Raw genomic sequence first — 24,268 nt, 5'->3', positions numbered from 1 at the left:
TATAACTCCTAAAAGCCTGAAATAACACAAAGATCTTGCCCTGCCTTATCTGGAACTTAAGCTCTCTTTTGTGCTGGGTAGGCTTAAAAATTCTTCAGAGAACATGAAGTGGCCCTAGAGTACTTCAACATGTTCAGAGATTTGTTTATGCTGTCAATACAGAGTTTAGGGCCATCAAAAAGCAATTCTTCAATTATAGGCTGGACCTCCTTCGGAAATCCCAAGAGCTGAGGCCAGGAGGCCCTCTTTGTAAATACATTTATAGAAATGGAACATACAGAGGGCTGCAGAGATAGTGAGAAGCTAGCCTTCTGCAAGAATTGCCTGGAACTGGCTCTGTGTTCTGACAACGGACACCAATTTATCATGTGATTAACTAAAAAATTAATTGCAGTTAATCACACAAATAGAATACCAGCTAAAATGTATTAATATCTGAGAATGTATTCTGGGTTGTAATTTAAATCAATATTGAAAATGTAGAAAAAAAGAGTATACAGTGCTCACTTTGTATTATTTTTGGATTACACCTATCCACTAGAAATGAAACAAAAGGAGGTGATTACTCACCTTGTGCAGTAACAGTTTTTTTGAAATGGTTGGTGATGGGGGTGCTCCACTGTAGGCATTTTGGCCCTGCGGCAGATTTATAGCAGCAGCAACCCATGTGGCAGCACACACACAGCACCATCTTGCAATGCTGCAAGGATTGAACCACAGTGCGCTGCCAACTGTCCCTATAAATGGAGAAATATCAATGCAACTCTGAAGCAGAGGGGAGTAGTGAGGAACGTGGAGCACCAGCAAGGGACAACCATTTGGAATATTGTCAGTTAGCGGACAAGATGAGTAACCTGCTCCTCCTCTTCAAGAAGTGAGCCTATCAGTGGTTTTACTGTACAGGTAGTCCCCGAGTTACGCGGATCCGACTTATGTCGGATCCGCAGTTACGAACGGGGCCGTTCCTCTCCCTGGTCTCCAGCAGACCAGGGAGAGGAAGCAAAGCGGCGGAACACGTGGGCAGCGGACAGGGCTGTCCGCTGCCCACGCGCTCCGCGGCTTGGCTCTGCTTTGCCCCCCCGTCCCCCTGGTCTGCAGACCAGGGAGACGGGGGGGGGGGGCAAGCAGAGCAAAGCCACAGAGCACGCGGGCAGCAGGACAGCCACGGCGCGTCTGGGCTGTCCCGCTGCCCCCGTGCTCCGTGGCTTTGCTCCGGACACCTGTGGTACAGCAGCTGGGGTGCTGCCAGTTGGTCCCGTAGCACCGCTCTGGGCACGACTGGACCAACCGGGCAGCACCCCAGCTGTTCTGCCCCAGGCGTCCTGATTCAGCCACTGCTGGTCAGATTCAGCAGCAGCTGAATCAGGACGCCTGGGGCAGAGCAGCTTGGGTGCTGCTGGGTTGGTCCAGTAGCGCCGAGGAGCGGCGGCGCTACTGGACCAACCCAGCAGCACCCCAGCTGCTCTGCCCAAGGCGTCCCCAAGTCAGCCGCTGCTGAAACTGACCAGTGGCTGACTACAGGAAGCCCCTGCCCCGGGCTTCCTGGAATCAGCCGCTGATCAGTTTCAGCAGCAGCTGACTTGGGGATGCCTGGGGTTCTTAAGTTGAATCTGTATGTAAGTCAGAACTGGCGTCCAGATTCAGCCGCTGTTGAAACTGATCAGCGGCTGATTCCAGGAAGCCCGGGGCAGGGGCTTCCTGTAGTCAGCCACTGGTCAGTTTCAGCAGCGGCTGAATCTGGACGCCAGTTCCGACTTACATACAGATTCAACTTAAGAACAAACCTACAGTCCCTATCTTGTACGTAACCTGGGGACTGCCTGTAAGTGACTACAGAGCAGTACCTCTCTATAAAAGGAAGGTCTTTGGAATTTATGTCTGAATATGTGAGTACTGCAAGGCCAAATTGTGTGTCCTGCATAGCAATTTTATTCTATGACAATGTTTACTAAATGTAGGTAGACGCATGTGTCAAAAGTTAGCACAGTCTGTATAAAAGCCACTGCTCTCATGGAAGGTGTGTATAATGGAGAAGCAGGAATGCCATTTTTCTTGTAATGGGAGGTGAATGCAGAGGGATATTCATCTGGAGAATCTCTAATTAGAAATAGCTTCCCCTTTTGACTTGCTTCTCAATAAAAAGAAAGGAGTAGAGGGGATTTCCTAAACAATTTTGTCCTTTCCCTGCGCATATCCAGAGCATGAAGACAAACGATGCTGGCATCTGAGTGGAATTTTGGATACAGAGGTGTAGTAGCGAACAATTGGCTAGGGCCTCAGAAGGTTCCCTGTGAGGATTCAAAGGACCATGTTGAGATCTCATAACAAAGTAGATGTCTGTGCTCTCCTCACCTTGCCAATAAAACAATTATTCAGTCCATTTAGAAAATGTTTCATAGTGGGGTGTGCAAATAATGTGTGGCCATCTACCAAAGTCATTTACTCAAAATTGTGCCAAGGTGCACTCATACAGAACAGTTTGTGAGTCCTTGCTTCTTTAAATCTAAAATATAGTCCAGTATACCATATATGGAGAAGGGTACAAAAGGTAGTGAAATAGAGTGATTTATTGACCAGAACGGAAAACATCACCATTTTTGAGAGTATGTCTGTCCTGCATTAGGTTTTTGGCTATTGAGGCACTTGTGTTGGACTTGTTTTGAACAAAGTTGGTCCATTGTCGTTAGCCCATCAGGAGCCAGACTTTCAGGTGAAGACGAGCAATGTCTGAGTAAAGATTCCACCCTGCATCCAGAGAGAGAGAAGGTGAGGGATGTGTGGAAGACAGAGAGGCAGTTCTATTGCCATTTGGCCTATAGAAACCACATCTGTCCCTGCCAGGTTGGTGTGATTAGTATGACTTAAGCCTGGTCATATTTTATTTCCTAGAGTACACAGCTAAGTAGTAGGATGAATGCATAAGGGATAGTCCCACACTGGATAAGGGCATCTCCCACTGAGCGAGTCCCTAGCCCCATTCTGGAGCAATACTTTGAGCATTTTGAATTGTGTTTTGTTGTGAATAAGTCTATTACTAGGTAGGCCCAGTGATTAAAGATGGTATTGAGAACTTATGGGTGCATCTCCACTCATGCTTCTGAGAGGGGAGAAAAAAAAATGTATTTGCTTAGATAGTCCGCTATGCCGGTTTTACGGCCCGGGAGGTAAGTCGCTGAGATGTCTATTTGAGGTTTATGTACCACTACCACAACATGGATTGCCTCTCATTCACATAAAATAGGAAGGAGCTTCCCCTTGGCGATTTATACAAGACATTCAGCATGTTTTCAAGACGCTATTTTGATAGTTTTGTTGCAGATGAGAGAGGTAGGTGATGGTCACAGACACATCAGATCACTCGAAGTTAAAGTATGTTGATGTGTAACAGACACCTTGGTAATCATCATCCCTGAATGGTGTGATTGTTGAGGTGAGCCTCCATTCCTCGAGAGAGGTGTTTTGGTGAGCATGATTGTAGGGGCTATTTGATGGAATGGCATTCCTAACATTGGTTCTGCAGTTGCAACTAGAACTGGAGGGAGTATTTGACTCTGGTGGGTATGCTGAAGGCCTTGGTTAATGGGTTTGTGTGGGGGATAAAAACAGGTGCAGAGACATTGCTGAGAGGCAACATGTGCAGTCTGGAGAGTTTGACAAGAAAAAACACTGTTGCTGACATCTGGCTAAAAAGCTGAAGGCACTGCCTGGCTAATACCTGTGGGCTGTTTATGACCGTCATGGCAAAGGTGGTTAGGATCACAAAACAATGGCATGGGAGTACAGTCTGTGCTTGAAGGCAGTAAAATCAGCTTTGATGAATTCCAATTTGAGTCAAGGTGAGAGGAGGATTGACTTATTGCAAGCCCAGTGTGGTAAATAGTTTGACTTACATATTCACGTGGAGTAGAGCCTTTTGAAGCAATGAGGCAATCATTGAGATAAGGGAATATGAGTCCTGTTTTGCTATTTCTACAGATTAACACCGTTGTGAAGACCCTTGGGGCCATGGCTAGGCTGAAAGGTAATATGCAGTACTGGTAGTGGTGACTCTGGAGTGTAAAGAGTAGGAACCTCCTGTATGCTGGATGGGTTATAACATTACAGTATGTCCTGGAGGTAGAGGGACGACAGCCAATCCTCCTTATGTAGTGCCGAGACTATATTTGCCAATGTTACCATTTTGAAGAGTGGTTCCTTCATTCATCTGTTCAGCTGACGTAGATCTAATATAGGCCTCTATTAGACTTCTTTTTTTAGGGTGAGAAAGTAGCAGGAATAAAACCCTGTTCCTATGTGGTGTGCTAGCACTTCTATTGCTCCTAATTTGAAAAGGTGAAATTCCTAAAAGGGCCTTGTGGGAAGGGTCTCTGAAAAGGGACAAGGAAGGTGGTTGGGTAGGTGAAGGAGAGAGAAGAGAGGTAGAGTAACCTTATAAAATTATTTCTAGCTCCCACTTGTCTGTCAAGATGTGTCTCCAGACAGGGTAGTAAGAAGGTGATCCATAAAAGTGCTGTGGTATTATTGGCAGTCTGTTTGGAAAGGAGAAGACTGCAAACCTTTTCCCAATATTTCAAACTGATTGGTGGAAAGTGGAGGGCTGGGATGTTGTTGACTGTTTGTGGGTTTGACATCTTCACGGTTGCCTGGAGTCCTTAAGGGTATGTAAGAATGAGTTGGCACTTTCAGCAAAAAAGCTTTAGTCCATCAAATGGGAGATCTTTGACTCATTTGTATTTCCTTAGGACAACTGGAGAAGCAAAGCCATGATGATCTACACATCACTGTTGTCAAGGACCTAGCCATAGTTTGTGGAATCAAGGGATGCTTCCAAGCAGTTTTCCCCCCGCTTTCAAATGAGGGATCCCTCTGCTATATTGGCTTTATATTGTTCTTCTGTGTCATCTGGTAAATGATGAATTAAGACTTCATTCAGTTCTTGGAGAAGATGAGCAATATGGAACTAATGAGGCCTATGACTATGAGTTTCTACTGAATATATTTAGTCTTTCAATCTTTATCATAAGGTATCTTGTATAATGTATATTTGCCACAGCAACATACAGCATTGACTACTACAGTTTGGAGTCAGACAGAACTCCACTCTTCACTGGGACATAGTATTTGCAATCCTCTATTTTGGAGAGCAGAATAGTCAAAATTACCATGGCAAAGTCCATAATGGCCTCATTAATGAGTAAGGGAATTTTGGTGGCTCAGGATGCTTGGAGAATATCCATTAATTTTTGCTGGGTTTCTAAGTCAGCTAGTGAAGTATCCAGTGAGTCTGCCATTCTTGAAAAGGTCTTGTTAAGATTTTAAATCTTCCCCTGTAATCGAGGGTGGGGACACAACTGTCTGATCTGGAGAGGATGATGACAGATGTATAGGGGGCATGGTATCCCTCAGGGGTACACTCCATTCTCCATGTCATTCTGGAGCACTTCAGATAGGAGGCTGGGTTGGTGGCAATGGTGACTGAGTGCGCATTATAATGGCTTGGGGCACTGAAGAAGCAGTTGGGCTCTATACATAGCCCAAGGGGCCCAGCCTGGCCAAGATGGAGGGCCCTGCCAGTTGGCTGCCTTAGCCTCTAAGGCTGTGTCCAGACTCGGGTTTTTTCGGGAAAAGTAGCCTTTTTCTGAAAAAACTTCCCCTGCGTCCAGACTCAAGCCGCGTTCTTTCGAAATTAAATCGAAAGAACGCAGCTTTTCTTTCGATGGCGGTAAACCTCATTTCACGAGGAAGAACGCCTTCTTTCGAAAGTTCTTCTTTCGAAAGAAGGCGTTCTTCAATGTAAATAGGGCTTCTTCGAAAGACTCACTGGATGCTTTCTTTCGAAAAAGCAAGCCGCTTTTTCGAAAGTTCAACGTGCAGTCTAGACGCTCTCTTTCGAAAGAGGCTTGCAGTCTAGACATAGCCTCAGGGACTTTGCCATCAGTACTAACAGGTGCTGAGTATGTTCTGTATGGACATGTCCTCGTTGGAGCAAGACACATTTTGTTGTCGGAAAAATCTTTTCTTCAGAGTGTTCACTACTGCAGGGAGGACCATCTTTTTTGTTTGGTGGTCTTTTTTGCAGGTGAGTCCTGGCAAAGAGATAGGTAAACCCTGATCTTCAGCTATTGCCAGGGTCCTCTTTACAGAGGTGGAGTTTGAAACTCTAGTTCTGAAGAGTCTTAGAGATTTCTCCACGGGAAGTTTTAGTTGGAGGTCCCATGCCTTAAGAGTGTTTATAACTGTTTATTGTGGGGCATTTCTGTGATGTGTGCCTCCCCCAGGCATCAGATATACCAAGCGTGCCCATCTAAGACAGGAACAAAGAGCCTGCAAGTGAGGCATCTTTTAAAACTGGGGTAACCCAGTACAATGAGGAAGATTGGCAAAGGCAGGGGATGAGTGGGAGAAAGTGTGTGGTTTTTTTTTTTGTAATAAAATTAATAGACTGTGGTTGGGATAGGGATGAACCAAGGTAACAAAAGGATTGAAAAGAGAAATCTTATCTGCCAAAGCAATGAGGGGAAAAGGACGGTTAGTTCTGACTTAAGCCTAAGGTAGGTTTAAGTTTTATTTCCAAATGCAATTTTTTGTACATAATTCTGTATTTGCAAGTTCAACTTTCATGATTAAGAAATTGCACTCTGTATTTGTATGAGATGTACTGAAAAATATGCTTTGTTCTTCACAGTACAAACATTTGTAACTAAAAATGCAAAGCGAGAACACTGTTCTGTGTTGTATCTGAAATAAAGGTATTTGAAAATGTAGAACACATCCAAAAATATTTGAAGTAAATGATATTTTATTGTTTAAAAGAGTGATATTTTCAGTTGCTTGAGAACCCTAATTTTTTATTATATTCAATTGTTAACAGATACCAACACTATCAGTAGAACAAGAAAATTAATCTAGAGAGTCATCTAGCAGTTCAGACAAGGGTATGTCTACTTTGCAAAGCTATTTCAGGATACCACAGGTATACCAAAATGCTACCCCACATCTTTTGAATGCGTCTGCTAGTGCAAAATATAGCAGACTCGCTATTTTGGCATCCCTGTAATCCTTGAGGAGAAGGGACGTCTTAAAATTGGTTATTTCGAAATTTGGCGCATCTACACAGTGCCAAATTTCTAAATAGCCTATTTCAAAATAAGATATGCAATTTGCTCTAAGGGTGCCAAGTAGATGCAGCTCAATACAGGTTGTACCTCCCTTAACTTGGACTCTGGTCTGGCATCATCTGTACTCTGGCTGCCACAGCCTGGCTTTGGGGGGGGGGGGGGAGGGGGGAGTTCAAGAGGGGACTGGGGCCAGCAGCAGACAACCTGGCTAGAGATCCTGGGCCAGAAGTGGAGCTGGTGATAGGTTGGGGAGCCAGTTTCAGGGGGATCTCCCCGATCCAGAAAATTCCCTCATTTTGTACTAGTTGGGTTCTGAGGGTGCCAGACCAGGGAGGTCTAACCTGTATTCTTCTTATGTAAGGGAGGATGGCAGAAATTGTAAGTGTTCTTGGAGAATTAAAGTAGTTTAACTACATTTCTTTTACCCATTACATGGGAGATCTTGAAATCCTTCTGTGTGGTTTGTATCTGAACATTAAAGGTTCCTCACATGCAACAGTCTTTCATCCTTCAAATTTTAAGTGAAGGGCTTTCAGATTAATATCTAACAAACAGATTTCTGGTTCTGAAAAAAAAAGTGTATTGATGAACTCTAAGCAAACTATATACACTTCAGTTTCTCTCAGGGAAACTAGTTTGACAGGCTGTGTTACGGACATATTAGTATGACATTTATCACTAGGCTTTGACTAATTTAGTGACACCTAGACATTGAAAATACTAGGTATGTTGATATTGCTTATCAAATACAAAGCTCTATTCTAAGACTTGGGTGTTTTCCCTGAGCCTAAAGTTAAAATGTTAAAGCCTTCTACTAATGCTTAAAAAAAAAAAAAAAAAAAACACACCTAAGTCACATCTGGATTAGGTCTACACACATTTTCAAAATAGAGTGTTGCCTTTTTCTTGCATAATTTTTTAGTGTCTGAGTTTAAGTTACAGGCGTTGACAGTTGAATTACAGATACTGTCATAGGATGCCATATACAGCAATGGACACATGAGCTCAGTTAGGAGAAGCATACTACTCCAAATGCAACCATGACAGTAAAACTAAACTAAAAAGAAATAATCTTATTTGGGCAAGTTGTTGGTTAACTTGTAATAAGACAACAAGGAGTGGAGGCTAGACACCTTGCCGGAGGTGCAGTGAATTGCTGAACCAGTCATAGCCATTGTACAGATTAACTTTCTGCTGCATTCAGAGAATTGGTACAAAAATATGCATATCAGCCATATAAGTAGAATCACATATAGGATTCAGTAGCTAGGCAAAATTGAGTAGATTAGACCATTCAATTTATATATAATGCTTAATAAGTCTGTGTGAAAGTTATATGTAATGTGCTGCCCAGGTTTGAGAACAGATTTTTTGGTAAGTTGTAGGATCAGTAATTTTCACGTTTTGATGACTGAAAATAGGAACATCTACAAAATCAACAAAAGTGAAAGTTATCAAAAGCTTACTAACCTTTATTGTCTGCTGCTATAAATCCAAGAATATTTTCATGGCGTAGCATAACAGTTTGATAAATTTCTGCCTCACGGAACCACGAACGTTCTTCTCTTGAAGAGAAGATCTTTACTGCAACTTCTTCTCCTCTCCATTTCCCTCGCCAGACTTCTCCAAAGCGACCTTTCCCAATGCTTTCTTGAAGTACAATAGTCCTTGCAATTGTTCTCTGAACAAGTAAAGGTAGACCTAAAAAAAAGAAAATATTAAGATTAAGCTTGTTCAACCATTAGTAGAAAAGAATTGTTGATCATAAAGCAACAGATAACTACTGAAGGCAATCACTATATAAGAGCTAAAAAACAATCCTCCTTATCTCACTTCAGGGCAAATCTAAATCAGGAGCTCAATTATTTTAGAATACAGGTCCTTTCAAGACAAACCTTCCTAAACATTCGTTGGGCAATATTAAAAATACTAGTATTACAAGTACCAAGTGATTTGAATAAAATTCTAAAGATGAATTTGGAGCAACTAAAATGTGAAGTTAGTCTCCTTTGAGTTTAAAGTTTTGGATTACTCATGCATTACTGGATTCTACATTAAAAGTAGCCACCCAGGAAGAGACTTGTGTATCATTTTGCAAAGCAGAGGGGGAAGTGCAGGGATGTATGAAGAGGGAAATTAAAATTATACCCAATCCCATTATTTAAAAACTGTTTTTATAAAAACTACTATATCCTCGTCTACCGTGCTTCATTTCTAGTCACTCTGACAAAACAAATTGTAGAAATGAAGTCCTGAGAAGGGAAAGAAGTTGGAGACATTGAGAAACTCATTTATGAGGAAAGATTATACAATGGTTTGAAGTGCTAGCTGACCCCAGCACAAGTTTTCTGTGTGCCCTTGACAAGTCACTTAATACTTCTTTGCCTTGGAGATGTGGAACTATTACTATTATCCCTTGTTACATTTTCCAGAGCTACTAGTGTTCTAGTTAGAGAAGAAATGGATTAAGTTTTTTTTTAAGCAACCTTGTTGTTTAATTACAAAGACAGGATTGTGTTCCTATATCCCTGAATAAAGCAGGAATAAGCAAATAGCAAGAGATAAGTTGCTTTGCTCGCAGTTCCAGGGCAATTTCCAACCAGCACCTTACCCAAAAAACTCCCCATTTTATTTTTGTTTGTGATAGTATCATGCTACCAGAATTTCTGTCTGAAACTAAGGTCACACCTACACTCAAACTCAGAGCTGCACAGCTGTACTGATGCAGCTTCACCGTTGTAAGACTGCTTATGTAGCCACTCTGTGCTAGGGATGTAAAAAGTTAACCAGTTAACTGATAAGCATGCTTACTGGCTAACTGAAGCCTTGCCCCATGGTGGCCCAGCCAGCAGGGCTGCAGTGGGGCCAGGGCAACCCTTGCTGCGTCACAGCAGGGCAGCCCCTGCCGCCCACACCTGGTGGTTAACTAGTTAAATAACTAAACCAGTTAACTTGTTCTGGGCAGTTTATATAACCCTATTCTGTATTAAACAGGAGAGAGCTCTTCCGTCAAAATAAAGCTACCTCAATGAGTGGCAGAAGCTGTGTCAGTGAGAGCAGCTCACAGGCCAACATAACCCTGTGAATATTGCCACTTAACTTAAGTCACTCAGGTGGTAGCGCAGAAATGGCCTAAGGCTTCTTTGTTTCTTTTCTGTGCTCTATGGTGTTTTTCGTGGCTTCTGTCACACAGCTGCAATCAAATCAATCCTCTGCAAAACTCCTCTGCAGAGATAACTCAGTTTCTGACTGGTCTTGCATGGCCTGTGCTTTGGCTAGTGGTTTCTATTGTTTCAGCTATCTATTCCACAAAGGAGCCAGGCCGTGGGAGGGGGGTTTGGCCCCGAGGCAGGTGCCCGCGGGGGTTGGCCATGCTGCGGGAGGGGAGGAGCTGGGCCGCGCAAGGGAGGTTTGGCCCCGCCGCGGGAGGGGTGGATGTTGCCCCTGGTGCAGGCTCCCGTGGGGGTTTGGCCCCGCCGCGGAATGGGGGGGGTTTGGCCCCGAGGCAGGCTCCCGCGGGGGTTTGGCCCCGGGGCAGGCACGCTTGGGGTTTCCCTCTGCCGCAGGGGGCCCAGAGGAGGCATGTGCTGGCTTCTCGGGGGTGGGGGGAGAATACTGAGAGGAGGCAGATGCAGGTCACTCTACTGCCACTGGCACCCTGTCCCCGCTCCCCAGACTCCACTCCCCTGTCCCCAGCTACAGAACTCTGTCCCCATTCCCAACCCCACTCCCCAAACTCTGTCCCCACTGGCACCGTCCCCCGCTGCAGAACCCTGTCCTCTGCCCTCCCAGCATCCTGTTCCCTCTCCCCTGCCCCCAGCCGCAGAACTCTGTCCCCACAAAAAGTATAATTATAAATGCTTCATTTTAGATTTCAATGGCACGAATAAAAACCAGACTATTAATTTCATAACTATAAACACGTGATTTTAATTTTATATATCGCATAATTTAAAAATAAACACTTTATCAGAGCGTGTAAGTAAAGGCTGGGGATAGCAAGTGATGGACAGGAGGAGAATAGAGAGGGCGGGGCTTCAAGAAAGGGGCAGGGCGGTAGATCTTCACCTGTTCTGAGATTTAAAAAGTGATCTTCAGTGTAAAAAGGTTGGAAACCACCGTGCTACAGTATCTAGAGTATCATGTTTGTGAATGGGTAAGAATCCTTTAAAATATCATCATTTAGTTTTCTATTTCCTGTATAATCTGGTGCTATCATTTTTTTTCTTAAGTAATACTATGAGAAAGGCCAAGTGCCTGGCTGAAGGCTCAATTATACCTTCCTAATAAATTAGGCATTTCAGGCTACTTTTTTCCCCCGTTTAGCTATCTACAAATGAAATTGTGTCACTTCATCCAGTATCCGTTAGCCTCATTGTTAGACTGGCAGAAGGGAAGGTTACTCACCTTGTGCAGTAACTGGAGTTCTTCGAGATGTCCCCGTGGGTGTATCAGCCCCGCTGTGCACATGGCACAGCGATCTTTGGTAGCATTCCCCGGCCATCAGCACATGCTGCGCTATTGTGCAATCACTCTGAATGACAGGCATGTGCCGGCGGCCATTCCCTCCGTTCCTTCTTTACGCCAGAGTGTATTAGCCTGGAGCAGAGGGGAGGAAGGGGAGTATGGAGCACCCACGGGGACACCTCTTGAATAACTCCAGTTACTGCACAAGGTGACTACGCACTAGTATTCCTGCTTGACGGTGGGCACTCTGTGATGCAGGACTGGTTGTTGGACAGTATGGTATGTCCAAAGCTAGTGTCTGATTTCTGAAAGGATTGAATAGCATAATGTTGAGCCAAGACCTTGAGGAAAGCAGTTGTGGTAGATACTGCGCCCGTGGAACATGCCCATATAACAGCTGGCTACACCCAGAAATATACACAGTTGTATGCATTAGACATCCATTTGGATATTCATTGTTGGGAAAACAGAACATCCTCTGGACCTGTCCATGCACTACACCAGTGGTTCTCAACTGATTTCAGTCCACCAGGCCAATCAAAAAATTTGTGGACCACCTCCTTTGAGACATATTAAAAAAGAGCAGACAAAGAACATTTTGGTTTGAAATTTAACAGATTTTTGGATTCTCTTCTCACTGACAAGATAGAGCCAAATCCCATAATGGTGCTGGATCTCTGTGGTTGATAGAGTCCATATCCCTTTCTGGAATCTCTTCACACACGGGTGGGGAAAAACCTGGAATACCTCTGTGTGGGTGGGTGCACTGCAGATATAGCTGCTAAGTATACATTGAAGGAACCAATTGACAGTCCTGTGTCCTGCAGGTGGACAATATACTCTAGCATGTCTGATATCCCCACCCTGTGTCTCTCTCATGCTTGCGCTGAATTCCAGGCTTCAAATCAGGCCCACTTCTGCACGTAAGTCCATCTTGTCGTGGGTCTCCAAGAACTGATCAGAATATGGGTGACCCTACGAAACCACGGGACAATGTTATTATTTGAGAGCCAACAACCATCCACACTTGCAGATTAGTGTGTGGAGTCCAGGATGTGGTATGCGCCCTTTGTCTTGGGTCAGCAGTGCTTGTACCGGTGCAAGCTTGTATGGGATGGTACCAGATGTGTCTCAGTCAACTGGGGGCTACCAGTATGTCCCTTGCTGCATCCTGTTTAATGTTCAGTATGGTCTTTTGTATAAGAGGTAATAAGAGGTATAGGTGGACACAAGTATGCCAATGGGAAGTCCCAGCGTACTGCAGACGCATCCCTGAGAGGGCGCAGTCCAATGCCTGCTCTGAAACATTACAGGGGCACTTAGAGTTGGTGTGTGTTGCAACACGTCCACCATTCTATTTCTTTTGTTTTGTTTACGATGGACTTGTTGATTTCCCATTCATGGTTCTGCAGGAATTGTCCGCTGCAGGCCTCCAGTAATACCTTGTCCTTGCCCAGTAAATACACTGCAGTAGATGTGATGTATGTGAAACACCACCTCCACCGTTTCATTTCATCTGCGCAGAGGCTACGCAATCTCACGCCCCCGTTTACGTAATATGCTGTTGCAGCATTGTCCAACATCACTCCCACTGGTTTGTTCCATATGTGCTCAAGCAGTTTGTGTGACTGCCCTGAGCTCCACAACATTGGTATGGAGTTGGGATGCCTATCGTGTCCACTGTCCCTGTGGTATCACTCCCCATGTGGGCTCCTCATACCAGCAGGGGCACGTCCGCTGGGATAGCGATGTATGGCAATGATGCCTGAAATGGAGACGCCAGGCATACATTGCATGTCTGTCCACCAGTTTAGGGTGGCCTTGACCCTAATGGGTACATGGAGCGTCCTGTGGCTCGGGTAGTATCTTGGCCAATACAGGCATGGGTAAATCCAGTGTAATGGCCCTATATGTTGTCAAGCATGTTGGACTACAATGTGGACACTGCCACGTGTCCAAGTATTTGCAGACACATACGCTCTGAGAAGCATGTGCCACTGAGTATTGACATGATCGAGTCGTAATCCTTGCCATCTGTGGATTGGCAATAACACTATACCCTTGTTGCAGTGCAGCTGCGCTGCCGTAGGAATGAGGGAATATTTGTCCAAGTACAAGAGGAGCCCAAGCATGTTGAATATCTGCTTTGTTGAGTAATGCCCACTATGTGCCCCATACGGGGGTGCCATGATTGAACAGCTGAGATATGGCCATATGTTTATATGCTTTCTCTGTAGGTGTGCAGCTACCTCAGCAAGGATTTTGGAGAATACTGTGGGTGCTGTCAACAGGCAGAAGAGCAGCCTGTACTGATAGTATAAGTCTCCAACAGTGAACTTGAGGTGTGCTGGGTGAATTTATACATGGAACATGCATCCTTGAGGTCGAAGGTAGATAGCAACAGTCCTATTGCCAAGGCAGGTATGAACCTTGCCGACATAATCATCATGAACTTCTGATAATTGACTAACTGGTTGAGACCATGAAGATTTAGGATGGGTCTCCACCCTCCTGATTTCTTGATGGTAAGGAAGTATCTGGAACAGAGGCTGTGGATTCTATATTGGCTGGGTACTCCCTCTAACTCCTAGTTCACCAGGTGCTGTGCCTCACCCAAGAGCACATACTCATGGGTAGGTTGGCAAGTTGGAGGAACTGCTGTGAATGGTGTGCAGTATCCAGTTCATATTATTTCTAGGACCCTTTGGTCCAAGGTGATGGCTTCCCAAGCTGGATAAATTGGGAGAGTGTTTCCAAATGTCTGTTTCCCTAGATCTGCCTGCCCTGGAGGACTGAGGGCCACTTTACCCTCAACCAATGTCATAAATTTGCTGATGAAGAGTTGGACCCCTGGAGCGAAGAGGTTTACTAATTTGATGGTCTTTGTGTAGATTGTCTGGATGTCCCTTATTCTTATAGGGCCTTTGTTATTGGTCATCACTTTTGTTCTGAACCTGTGATTATAGCGTTTGTATTGTTTCTTCTTAAATCCAGGCAGTTGAATCCTTAATGCCCGGAAGTCCCCTCTAATGGAAGAGCTATGTTGGATTGTACCTTTTTGGGAAAAACCTGGACCATTGCAGCCATGCCACTCTCCTCAGCACCCTGGCATGGACCTGGCTGCTGTACATGCAGCATCCAACACTGCTTGTAATGTTGCGTGGGAGACCAGAAACCTTCCTTCACGTTTAATTTGAATCGTTCCCTTCTCTCTTCTTGTAGATATTGAATAAAGGAATTGAAGGTTCCAAATGTCTGTTGTGAATATTTTGCACTAATGCTATGTAATTAGCAATTCTGGTTGAAGGGAGACTGAGGGGTATGCCGCCTTCATTCCCATAGCATCCATCCTCTCTCTCCTAGTCATGACGCTCTGTTCTGGGGTAGTGCTGTTGCTTTCCCCTCAGTGTGACCACCAAATTTGGTGAAGAGTATGAGAAAAGGAATTCTACCCTCATAGGTGTTACAGTACTTATCTATTTGCTTGGAAGTCACCGGTTCCAATGCGAGGGTCTTCCATGAGGCCTCAGTCATTGGCAGAGCCAATTTGGTGTGCTGAGGTAAGATAAGTATGCTTGTGTTTGTTGTGCCTTACATCCAAGAGTTGTACTAGAGCAGTGTTTCTCAAACTGCACTCCGCGGAGCCCCAGGGCTAGGAGAGACATCTCCCGGGGCTCTGCAAGATTGACAAACTGGAAACAGATAGCTACAACACATACAATCAGTGGACCACGGGGGCTCCACAAATTTTTACGCATGTAAACGGCTCTAGAGCCCCAAAAGTTTGAGGACCACTGTACTAGAGTCTTCACGACCCTGTGGGATAGGTCTTGAAACCTGCTACAGCTGCACCTACAATAGGTGACGTAGGTAGACAATGGCTGTCCTAATACATCCAGTGCGACAATGGAGGGCTAAGCAACCTTGTGTAGCTTCCTCAGTCGCTGACTAGCTGTCATGGGTGCCTGGGCTGCAGTGACCTCATCCCACATGTGTGCGTCGGCTGACTGAGCACTTGGTACCCAGAGGGCTTGATATAGTTTATTTCTGTAGGGTGCCCACAGATCCCCATAGAGTCCCTGAGGTGGGAGCAGTGGGGGTATCCATTGTGCCCATCTGCTAATTATGGGCATTGTATTGAGGGACTCTGCACTGGCCCCTTACTCACACTGCTACATCGTGCGGATATTAGCGATGCTGGTGTGAAAAGTAGTACAGAACCTCTATAGCATGGTATGACGTCAGTACCAAATAATGGGGAACATGGTACCAACGGTACCGCGAGGTCTGCCTTGGTTACATCTCAGTACCGGGGGTGGTGGCAGCACCACTATTAAGCCTGCCGTTGCTGAGTACATGTGCATTCGGCGCTCTGGGGCACCCCAGCACCAATGGTACCGTGAGTGGGTCTGCACGTGGCATTCTGCGGTTTTGCAGCCTGACTGCTTTATCAGCTGCTGCCGGTACTGGCTTTTCCTGCAGTACTGAGGCTTGTTCTGAGGAGAGCTTGAAGATTGGCCAGCAGCTCTGTGCTTCACTTTGGGATCATTGGCTCGTTCTGAGCAGAATCCCACCATTGGCTTTATGCTGCCCTGTTTGGGACAAGCATTGTGTGCCTGCTTGCCCGGAGGACCTATCGCTCGGTTACAGATCAGCAGCAGGGGACCTGGCACATTTTGAGCTGTGCTCCTAGTCCAAGCTTCTCTAGCACATCCCTCCGAAGGAGTGCTCCTTTTGCTCTCTGTCCCAGGTGTATTGTCCGGGAGGGGGGGGGAGGGGAAGGAGTTTGAATCAGGCTGCTGGGCATCCACAGTCCTGTTCATGCAAAAGAAAATTCTCTGCTGTGAGTCTTGCACACTTTCAGACAGGGGGGGGGGGGGTTTACAGCAAGGGCAGTAGCTCAAATGGCCCAGCCTTAGACAGTGGAGAGACACTGTGTGCCAATCTGCTGCCAGTAAAGATGCTGCAGCCTGCACCCATTTCAAAACTGGAAGGCACTGGCATGACAGGGGTTTGTTGTTTGTATGAAGCCTCATACAAACAAACCCCTGTCATGCCAGTGCCTTCCGGTTTTGAAATGAGTGCAGGCTGCAGCATGAGGTGCAGGTGAACAGGACACAGCAGCAGTGCTGGCACCCCACTCCACTGGTTTATGTTCTGTGGCTCTTTTGTTAGTTCTCTTCTTCCTGTTCTTTTCAAAGTCTTTTTGGGAGACTGTGCTACTTGCAACCCATGCTGGCAGCAGTTGAGAAGGAACAGAGAATGGTCACCGGTGCATGCATGTCACTCAGAGTGATTGTGCAATAGCACAGCATGCACCAGCAGCCAGGGACTGCTACCAAAGATCTCTGGGCCATGTGTACAAGAGGGCTGATACACCTAAGTGGAGCACCCACGGGGACCCTTGAAGAAGAAGTACCAATTCCTAAAATTTTCTGTGTAAGACTGTTCTGTTGCTCCTCATTTAAATATGCAGGACTATGCTAGAATTAACCCCAAAGTAACTGAACTCAATTTAATTCCTTTCCATTGGCAGTTTTCTCTTACGAGAGCAGTTAATACAGCCACTGCTTCATGACTGGAACCATAGCTCTCTTTTCACTATTTGCAGCTTGTGAGAAACCATTAAGTAAGTAATAGAGTAGAGGGATGTTATACATTTAAAGCTGGCTTCCCCATGAGCACTGACTCCCACCTGTCCCCTGTGCTGCTGCCTCTGATAGAGGCAGCAAGGGCATGTAACCTTTAGAATTTAACAGATGAGCCTGGGCTTATCAGTTAATTGTGTAAATGCTAACATCCATAGTACAGAATCCAATCCTGCTTCACACCATAAGTACTTCAGCTGCTAAGAGTTTCCTGAGAATCAGTCTCCCAAAACACAGGTCTTCCCTCCACCTTTCCTGTATTAGAAAGCCTCCATATCCAGTAGCTGGGTTTGATTTCCAGGGGCAGAAACAAGACAAAATTTGTTCACTAATCCAATTGGCTACAATCAATGGCTTCAACTCATTAGCTACAGAGGCTTCAATTTTTTAAAACTCAATCTTTCTCCCTGCCATTTGCCTCCCACATTTTTTGGGCTCTGCACAGTCTCCAGTCACTGCCCTTGGCCAAGACCAAGTTTACTGGTAGTTTTGGTCCCTTATTTTTATTATTGAACATTGTCTAAGACCTTGTTAGACTAGACCACTAGCCCAGTAGATTTCTGATTCTATTACATACTATTAGCCACACACCAATTGTTGTTTAACTGACTAAACTGAAGAGCTGAGACACCAATCCTTGCTACCTCTAAACTTTGCCCATTCCTCTTGATGGTCAAACTCCCTCTACTTACCGCTAATACACTTATCTAATCTAAGTTTTGCATTACTGTCAATTTCCCTTGCTTTTCAAACCAAATTTACCTTTTGAACAATTAAAGTGATATCATGAAACAAGTTAGATTTTTTTCAGTTAAACATAGGGATGTAAGTGTAGACGATTAACTGATTATGCTAAACTACATGCATTTCCCTCCCTCTTCTCCCCTTGCCAATAAATTTTTTAGTGGGCTAGCCAGCAGCCCAGCTCAGTTCTGGCTTGCCCTGGGTCCGAGACCTACCCCCACTGTGGCTCTGCATTTAAAGTGTATTGGAGCCAGGTGGGCAGGCAGCCTGGATCAGTTCTGGCTCGTGCTGGTCCAGGAGCTCAGGCCTCGCTCTCCCCAGACAGGGGCTGCTGTCACCCCATGCTGCTGTCTCTGTAGGAGAAGCATCCAATCCCTTCCCCCCCCCCCCCTTTTTTTTTAAATAAGCAGAACCCATTACTAAGGCTAAGCTTGGTCATGGAAATCTTGAGTAAAAGTTATGGGCAGGTCACAGGCAGTAAAGAAAAATTCATGGAAGCCTTGACCTGACTGACTATTACTGAAAACATATGTAGGTGCCTACACTGCCTGCAGCAGGGTAGTTACTCAGCAGTTATGAATTGGAGGGTTGGATTTTGGAGCTGTAGTGATACCCCACAGCTTCCAGCCCCTGTGGGCATCCGTATACCATTCAGCTTCTGAGTGCCATAGGCTGAAGTCACAAACATCACTGGAAGTCAGATTCCGTGACTTCTGGGACATTGACCAAATTGTAGCCTCACTCGATCACAAGATACTTATACAATGGCATAGTTAAAAAAAGGCGTAGACAAGTATATGAACAATGTGAGATTTTCATTTAGGGGACTCCACATATTCTATAAGAGTATTGTCTTCTACTTGAGGCATAAACCAGAGTTTTCTATTATGAGGAATCTTTCCTAGTTAAAGTTATTCCACAATTGTAAGTGTGCAGCTTGTTTGCTCCTCCCTCGACCATATATTATTGACCAGTCCTAATTCATAATTGACTAGATACTCCAGTGGTTAAACTCAATATGGAAATTTGTGTTCTGCAGAGCCCCACAGGCTAGGGGGCTGGAGTGGTGACATTCCAGTTAATCAGTTAACTGATTAAACAAGATTTTACAACTCTATGTGAGAGGTCACCTTTTTAACTAGACAAAACACATATCACAATTGAAAGTGGTCAACCAGACTTTAAAAATGTAGGTCGCAGCTGTAGCTGCATCACTATGACAAGTAGATACTTCCCATATTGATTAATGGATTCCCCTCCCCCCCATTGATATAGTTAATCCACTTCTAGGAGGCAGTGGCTAGGCTGACATTTTTTCCATTGATCTAGCACAGGCCTATCCAAATTGGGCTTTTGGGCTGGATCCAGCCTAGCAAGCTTCTGAAGTCAGCCCACGGAGGCCCAAGCAGACTCCCCTGCTTGCCCCACACATTGCTCAGAAATATGGCTGCCAGGCTCGGTTCAAAACTGGAGGGGAGAAAGCTTCAGAAGATGCTCCCGCTCCCAGCACAATCCCATTGGCTGGTTTCTGGCCAGAAACAGGCCATTGGGAGCTGCTTGTTTGAACAGCAGGCAGCCAAGAACCACCACATCCCTGCTCCTTGGCTCAGTTATTCACACAAGCACATGGCCAGTCAGGCAGATACACTGGCTAGGAAACATTGTTAAGCTCTGCAAGCCTTAGCTCTGCAGGCAGGCAAGCAAATAAGGCTCCTGGCCAGAGCCTGCCTCTGGCACCCCCGACCATTCCTTTTCCAACCCTCTGCCCCCCCAGTCAACATACCCAAACCCTCTGCCCCTCTCACACCCATGCTCCCTCCCAGATCTGCCCCAGCTCACAATCTCCTGCCCCAGCTCACAATCCCCTCCTATCCTAGGTCACATCCCAAACCCCTGCACCCAGGTCGCAACTGCCTCCTTCGCCCAAATTCCCTCCCAAACTCCAGTCTCCCTCCTGCACCCAATCTCCATCCCAGATCCCACATCTCCATTAATATCATGGAAGAGCGAGGCCCTCGACCACTTGCCAAAATCTTGGAGTGCCCCCCGTCAAAAATTATTGCCCACACCTGATCTAGCAGCAGGTGGGTTGACATAACCACAGCACTTAAGGAGCAATCTTTTCTCCTGCAGAGAAGAACAGATGTAGCTAGGTTGATCTAGTTTAGTTTAGACCAGGCCTGAGTCACATGGACCAAGACTTTCATCAACAGATTTACAAGCATTAGAAATAAATTACCTGACCCAGAGCCTGAAGTAGTCATATCATAAATTAAATCTTTTAAAGTAGTTCCTTCTGATATAAAAGGACGATCCAACGAGGGATCTTCTTCACTTGGTACACGATGATGAATGACAGTACGATTATGGCAGATATAGAGAATCAACATTAGTGAAATGCAAACAAAGCAGACTGGTCCAGCAATAATAGCTGCCAGTTCCACAGGTCCTAGATTAGAAGTGGATTCTCCTAAAGTAGGGCCTACAAGTGGAAGTGAGAGAAAGAAAACAAGTGTTACTGTTTTGTAATAGCAAATATGTTTTATTAAACATTTGTTTAGCATTTGAGTGTATAGCGTATCAGTTACTGGTCTGAGGAATTCTTTTGAATTTTCAGTAAGAAAATTTGAGTCTTAACTCTTTCAGTTCTGTGAGTCACTAGTATTATACTGTAGAGATTGAAGTGATATACACTGAAATACAGGATTGTTAAAAAGATTCGATGCAAGCCATACAGCATTGTGATGCAAGAGACGTTTTGGGTACTATTCTGTTATTATTTTATTCCTTTATCTACACCTTCAAAATAATATTTAAGACTTACAATAGATGCCCTGGTCTGACCTGATAGAATTCTGATTCTAGGTCACAACAAGGCTTAGAGAGATCATCTAGTCTACTCCCTACACCCCCGGTAAATTTAGACCATTCAACAGCTCAAAAAAAATCTCCAGTGATGAAGATTCCACAGCTTTCCTAGGTAAGCTTTCAAGTGCTTAACTAAGAAAAACTTCATGTCAGGGTAATGTCTAAACTATCTAAATAACTCTTGATACAATTTACGCTTTTTGCTCTTCATCGCCAAGGATGGGCCAAGAAACAATTCCTTCCCCCTGCCTCTCCCACCTTACTTTATAGCAACATTTCATGTACTCGAAAACTATTATGTCCCCTCTCAGTCTTCTCTGCTACAGACTAAACAAACCCAATTTTTTCACTTTGCACACAAGTCATGTTTTAGAACCCCTTTCATCATTTTATTGTGCTCTCCAGTTTGCCACATCTTTCTTCAAATGTGGCATGCAGAACTGCACACAATACTTCAGTTGAGGCCTAATCAGCACAGAGTAAAGAGAATTACTTCCCTACATCTTGCTCAGAACACTCCTAATATATCCCAGAATATTTGACTTTTCCTCAACAGTGATATTTGTAATCCACCATGACCCCATTCCTTCTCTGTAGTACTTCTTCCTACTGCAGCGGTTCCCAAACTTTTCCAGATGGGAACCCATTTTGACAATTCAGGAAAACTTGGTGACTCAGGGTAATTCAAAAAAAATGTGTGAATGGCTCCTTAAGAGCCCCCTGGGGAGACACTTGGCAACCCTTTTGAAATGTAATGGCGACCCATATTTGGGTCCCGACCCATATATTGGGAAACCCTGTCCTAGAGGGTCATTTGTTTCCCATTCTGTGTGTCTGTGTATGCACAATTGATTCCTTCTTAAATGGAGTACTTTGCATTTGTCCCTAATGACTTTTACCCATTTCCTCTAGACCACTTCCCACAGTGGATTTTGAATGTTAAGATTATCCTCCAAAACACTTGTAACCCCTCCCAGCTTGGTATCAGCTGGCAAGTGTTACAAGTGTAGTGGATCAAATATCTTCATCAATTAAACAGAATGTAGGAATGCTTACCTGGATAACTGATTAAAAAGCAGGGGGCTGCTCTGGCTGGAGCACCCCCACCTTGCCGGAGGCCCAAAGCAACCCCACACTCCTGCCACCTGACTGGAGTGCCCCCTGCCACCTTTCATCCATGGGGCAGGCGGCTTGGCCTAACACATCCCCGTTGAAGTGCACCCTATCACCCTCTGGCCCAGCCAGAAGACAGCCCACTCCCCTCTGCCACAGAATAGCAGGCTTGGCCAGGCCTGAGTGTACTCCACCCTTCTCCACTGTACCGGGTCCGGCCTGGCCCAGCTAGAGCGCACGCCCCCTTACCCCACCACATTTAATTGGTTAGCCACCTAATTGGGATTTTACATCCTGAACACAATGAGATCTAGAACTTATCCCTGCAAGGTACCACTCCATATGCCCTTCCAGCTTGATTGAAGCACTATTAAAAACAGTTCCTAGAGAATCAACCTGTTAAGCATGTATCTTATACATTCATGTAAGCTGCATTTCCCTAGTGTATTTTGAAGAGAAGGTGATGTTAGTGTCAAGAGACTTACTCAAGTTAAGATGTATCACATCTATCATTTCCCTCTCCTATCCACTAGGCTTGCTACCCCGTCAAAGAAAGCTATCAGGTTGGTCTGTCACTATTTGTTCTTGACATTCATTCTGAACATTACTTACCACGTTATTGGTGTGGCATTTGCAAAGCTGATTGCTCCACTATCTTTTTGGATACTGAATTAAGCCAACTGGTCTAATTCCACAGGTTGTCCTTATTTCCCTTTTTATAAGTGGGCACTGTATTGTGTCCCTTTTTCTGTCATCTAGAATCTTTCATATCTATGACTTTTTAAAGATAAATCACTAGTGCCTCAGACATGTTCAGTGAACTCTGAATATTCTAAGGATGTGTCTCATCAGGCCCCACTGGATGCGAAGACATCTAACTTGTCTAAGTTTTAACTTGTTCTTTGCCTATTTCAGCCTCTGATCAGACTTCATTTTCACTGGCATTCCTTATGCTAGCCATCCAACTACCACTAACCTTTTTGGTGAAAAACAAGCAAAGTTATTTAGTACTTCTGACATTTCAACATTGTTATTCTTCACTCCCTCATCTTTACTTGCACTTAGTTTAGTTTTCTTAACTTTATAAATGAGCATTGATTTTGTTGGGAAATTACTTAAAAAGGTTTACCTGGCGTTGGAATTTGAAGTTCTATTTTATTGCAGTAGTCTACCATGCAGCAATGAGGCACAGTAACAACACCATTACTGGATGATGGGGCACAAACAAATGGCCTGTCTCGTGGAATCAGTTCCTCCTCTTTTATGCACATGGTATTATGTATGACTTTGTCTTGAGTTCGTGTTACTGAAGCAAAGCAGAGCCCATCAGTCTCACATGTGAAGTTTTCTTTTGTACATAGATGGCAGAAACACTGTAATGCTGCATTGAAGGAAAAGAAGTTTGTGGTAGTTATGTTAAGCAATATTAGAACTGTGAAATAGTTTTTGACTAAGAGGCCAAAATATTTTCCCCATTGCCACTTTTCTAAGCCATATAACACATCATAACACAATAAAAATATGCCTCTTAACAGACTAACAAAATAAGTGAGCAGGAAAAGAGAACAACAAAAGGAAATATTGCTTTAACTTTAACTACGTGTAGATGAACAACCCCTCCCTCCCCCGATACGTTTAGGTCACACGTTGGAAGTTACTAAAAAATAAAAAAGGTGAACTATTTTGAAGTTTACTGCAAAGTGAACTACAGCAGGGTAACACCTCTAAAGCATTAAGAGCCCAATCGAATTCAGAAGGAGCCAAACAGGAATTTTGTCATTTCAATGGAAACAAAAGCACATCATTAGTGTAGAATGACCACACAGTCAGCCACATGTCATGCATTAAAGACACACTATTTCCCAAGAGTTTATGCGCTCTACCTCCCAACCCCCATTAAAGAACTTGTCCTTCTTAGAAAGGATTTGTCCAACCTGTCCTGAATTCAATGGAGATTAATGGGAGTTATATTGGGTCCTTGCTAGGAGGCTACAGAACGAAGCTTCCGCATCCAGAGTACAGGCACTACCATGGCACAGCTTTAGAGCTATATCTATGCTACCATACCACCAGCAGTGTATAAAAATACTTTCTCCTATGTTATAATAGCTAGATTGACAAGCATATGTACACACCTAGGTTGGCATAATTAGGGCACTCAGGGCTATGAAATTTCAAGAGCCTTCATAAAGAAGCCATGCTTAGTTTCCCTCCTTAGCCTTTCCATGCATAAAGTGCTATCTACAAAAAAAAAGACAGCCAATAAAAGGAGAGCAGAGCGTCAATTTATGCCCATATATTTGTCCAAAG

At 44.6% G+C, this 24,268-nt stretch overlaps 2 protein-coding genes across 8 annotated transcripts in view; one reads left to right on the top strand and one right to left on the bottom strand.

The window, feature by feature from the left end:
• Nucleotides 1-14,703, top strand: part of LOC149525349 (uncharacterized) — a 56,934-nt gene extending 42,231 nt beyond the window's left edge. For 3 of the 5 annotated variants that reach the window (XR_016348899.1, XR_016348897.1, XM_089776473.1), the window contains 2 exons: nt 13,823-14,006; nt 14,580-14,703. Coding sequence is in view for 2 of the 5 variants with exons in the window: in XM_089776473.1 (XP_089632599.1) it covers nt 13,823-13,906 (84 nt within the window). In the remaining 3 variants the exon portion in view is untranslated. Of the gene's footprint in view, nt 1-6,871; nt 6,936-13,822; nt 14,007-14,579 lie in introns of all 5 variants that reach the window. The other 2 variants (XR_016348898.1, XM_089776474.1) reach the window with 1 other exon arrangement.
• Nucleotides 1-24,268, bottom strand: part of LOC102462793 (TGF-beta receptor type-1) — a 232,374-nt gene that overhangs the window by 183,699 nt on the left and 24,407 nt on the right. For 2 of the 3 annotated variants that reach the window (XM_014581783.4, XM_014581784.3), the window contains exons 2-4: nt 23,088-23,339; nt 20,217-20,459; nt 8,589-8,819 (exon numbers count right to left, since the gene is read on the bottom strand). The exons of the other annotated variant lie outside the window; for it this stretch is intronic. In XM_014581783.4, the coding sequence (XP_014437269.2) occupies nt 8,589-8,819; nt 20,217-20,459; nt 23,088-23,339 (726 nt within the window). The remainder of the gene's footprint in view (nt 1-8,588; nt 8,820-20,216; nt 20,460-23,087; nt 23,340-24,268) is intronic. 3 annotated transcript variants of the gene reach the window in all.

Source organism: Pelodiscus sinensis, chromosome 2, assembly GCF_052426305.1.
Source record: "Pelodiscus sinensis isolate ZL-2025 chromosome 2, ASM5242630v1, whole genome shotgun sequence".
NCBI classification, from domain to species: Eukaryota; Metazoa; Chordata; order Testudines; family Trionychidae; genus Pelodiscus; species Pelodiscus sinensis.
This window is presented reverse-complemented; position numbering and strand designations above follow the sequence as displayed.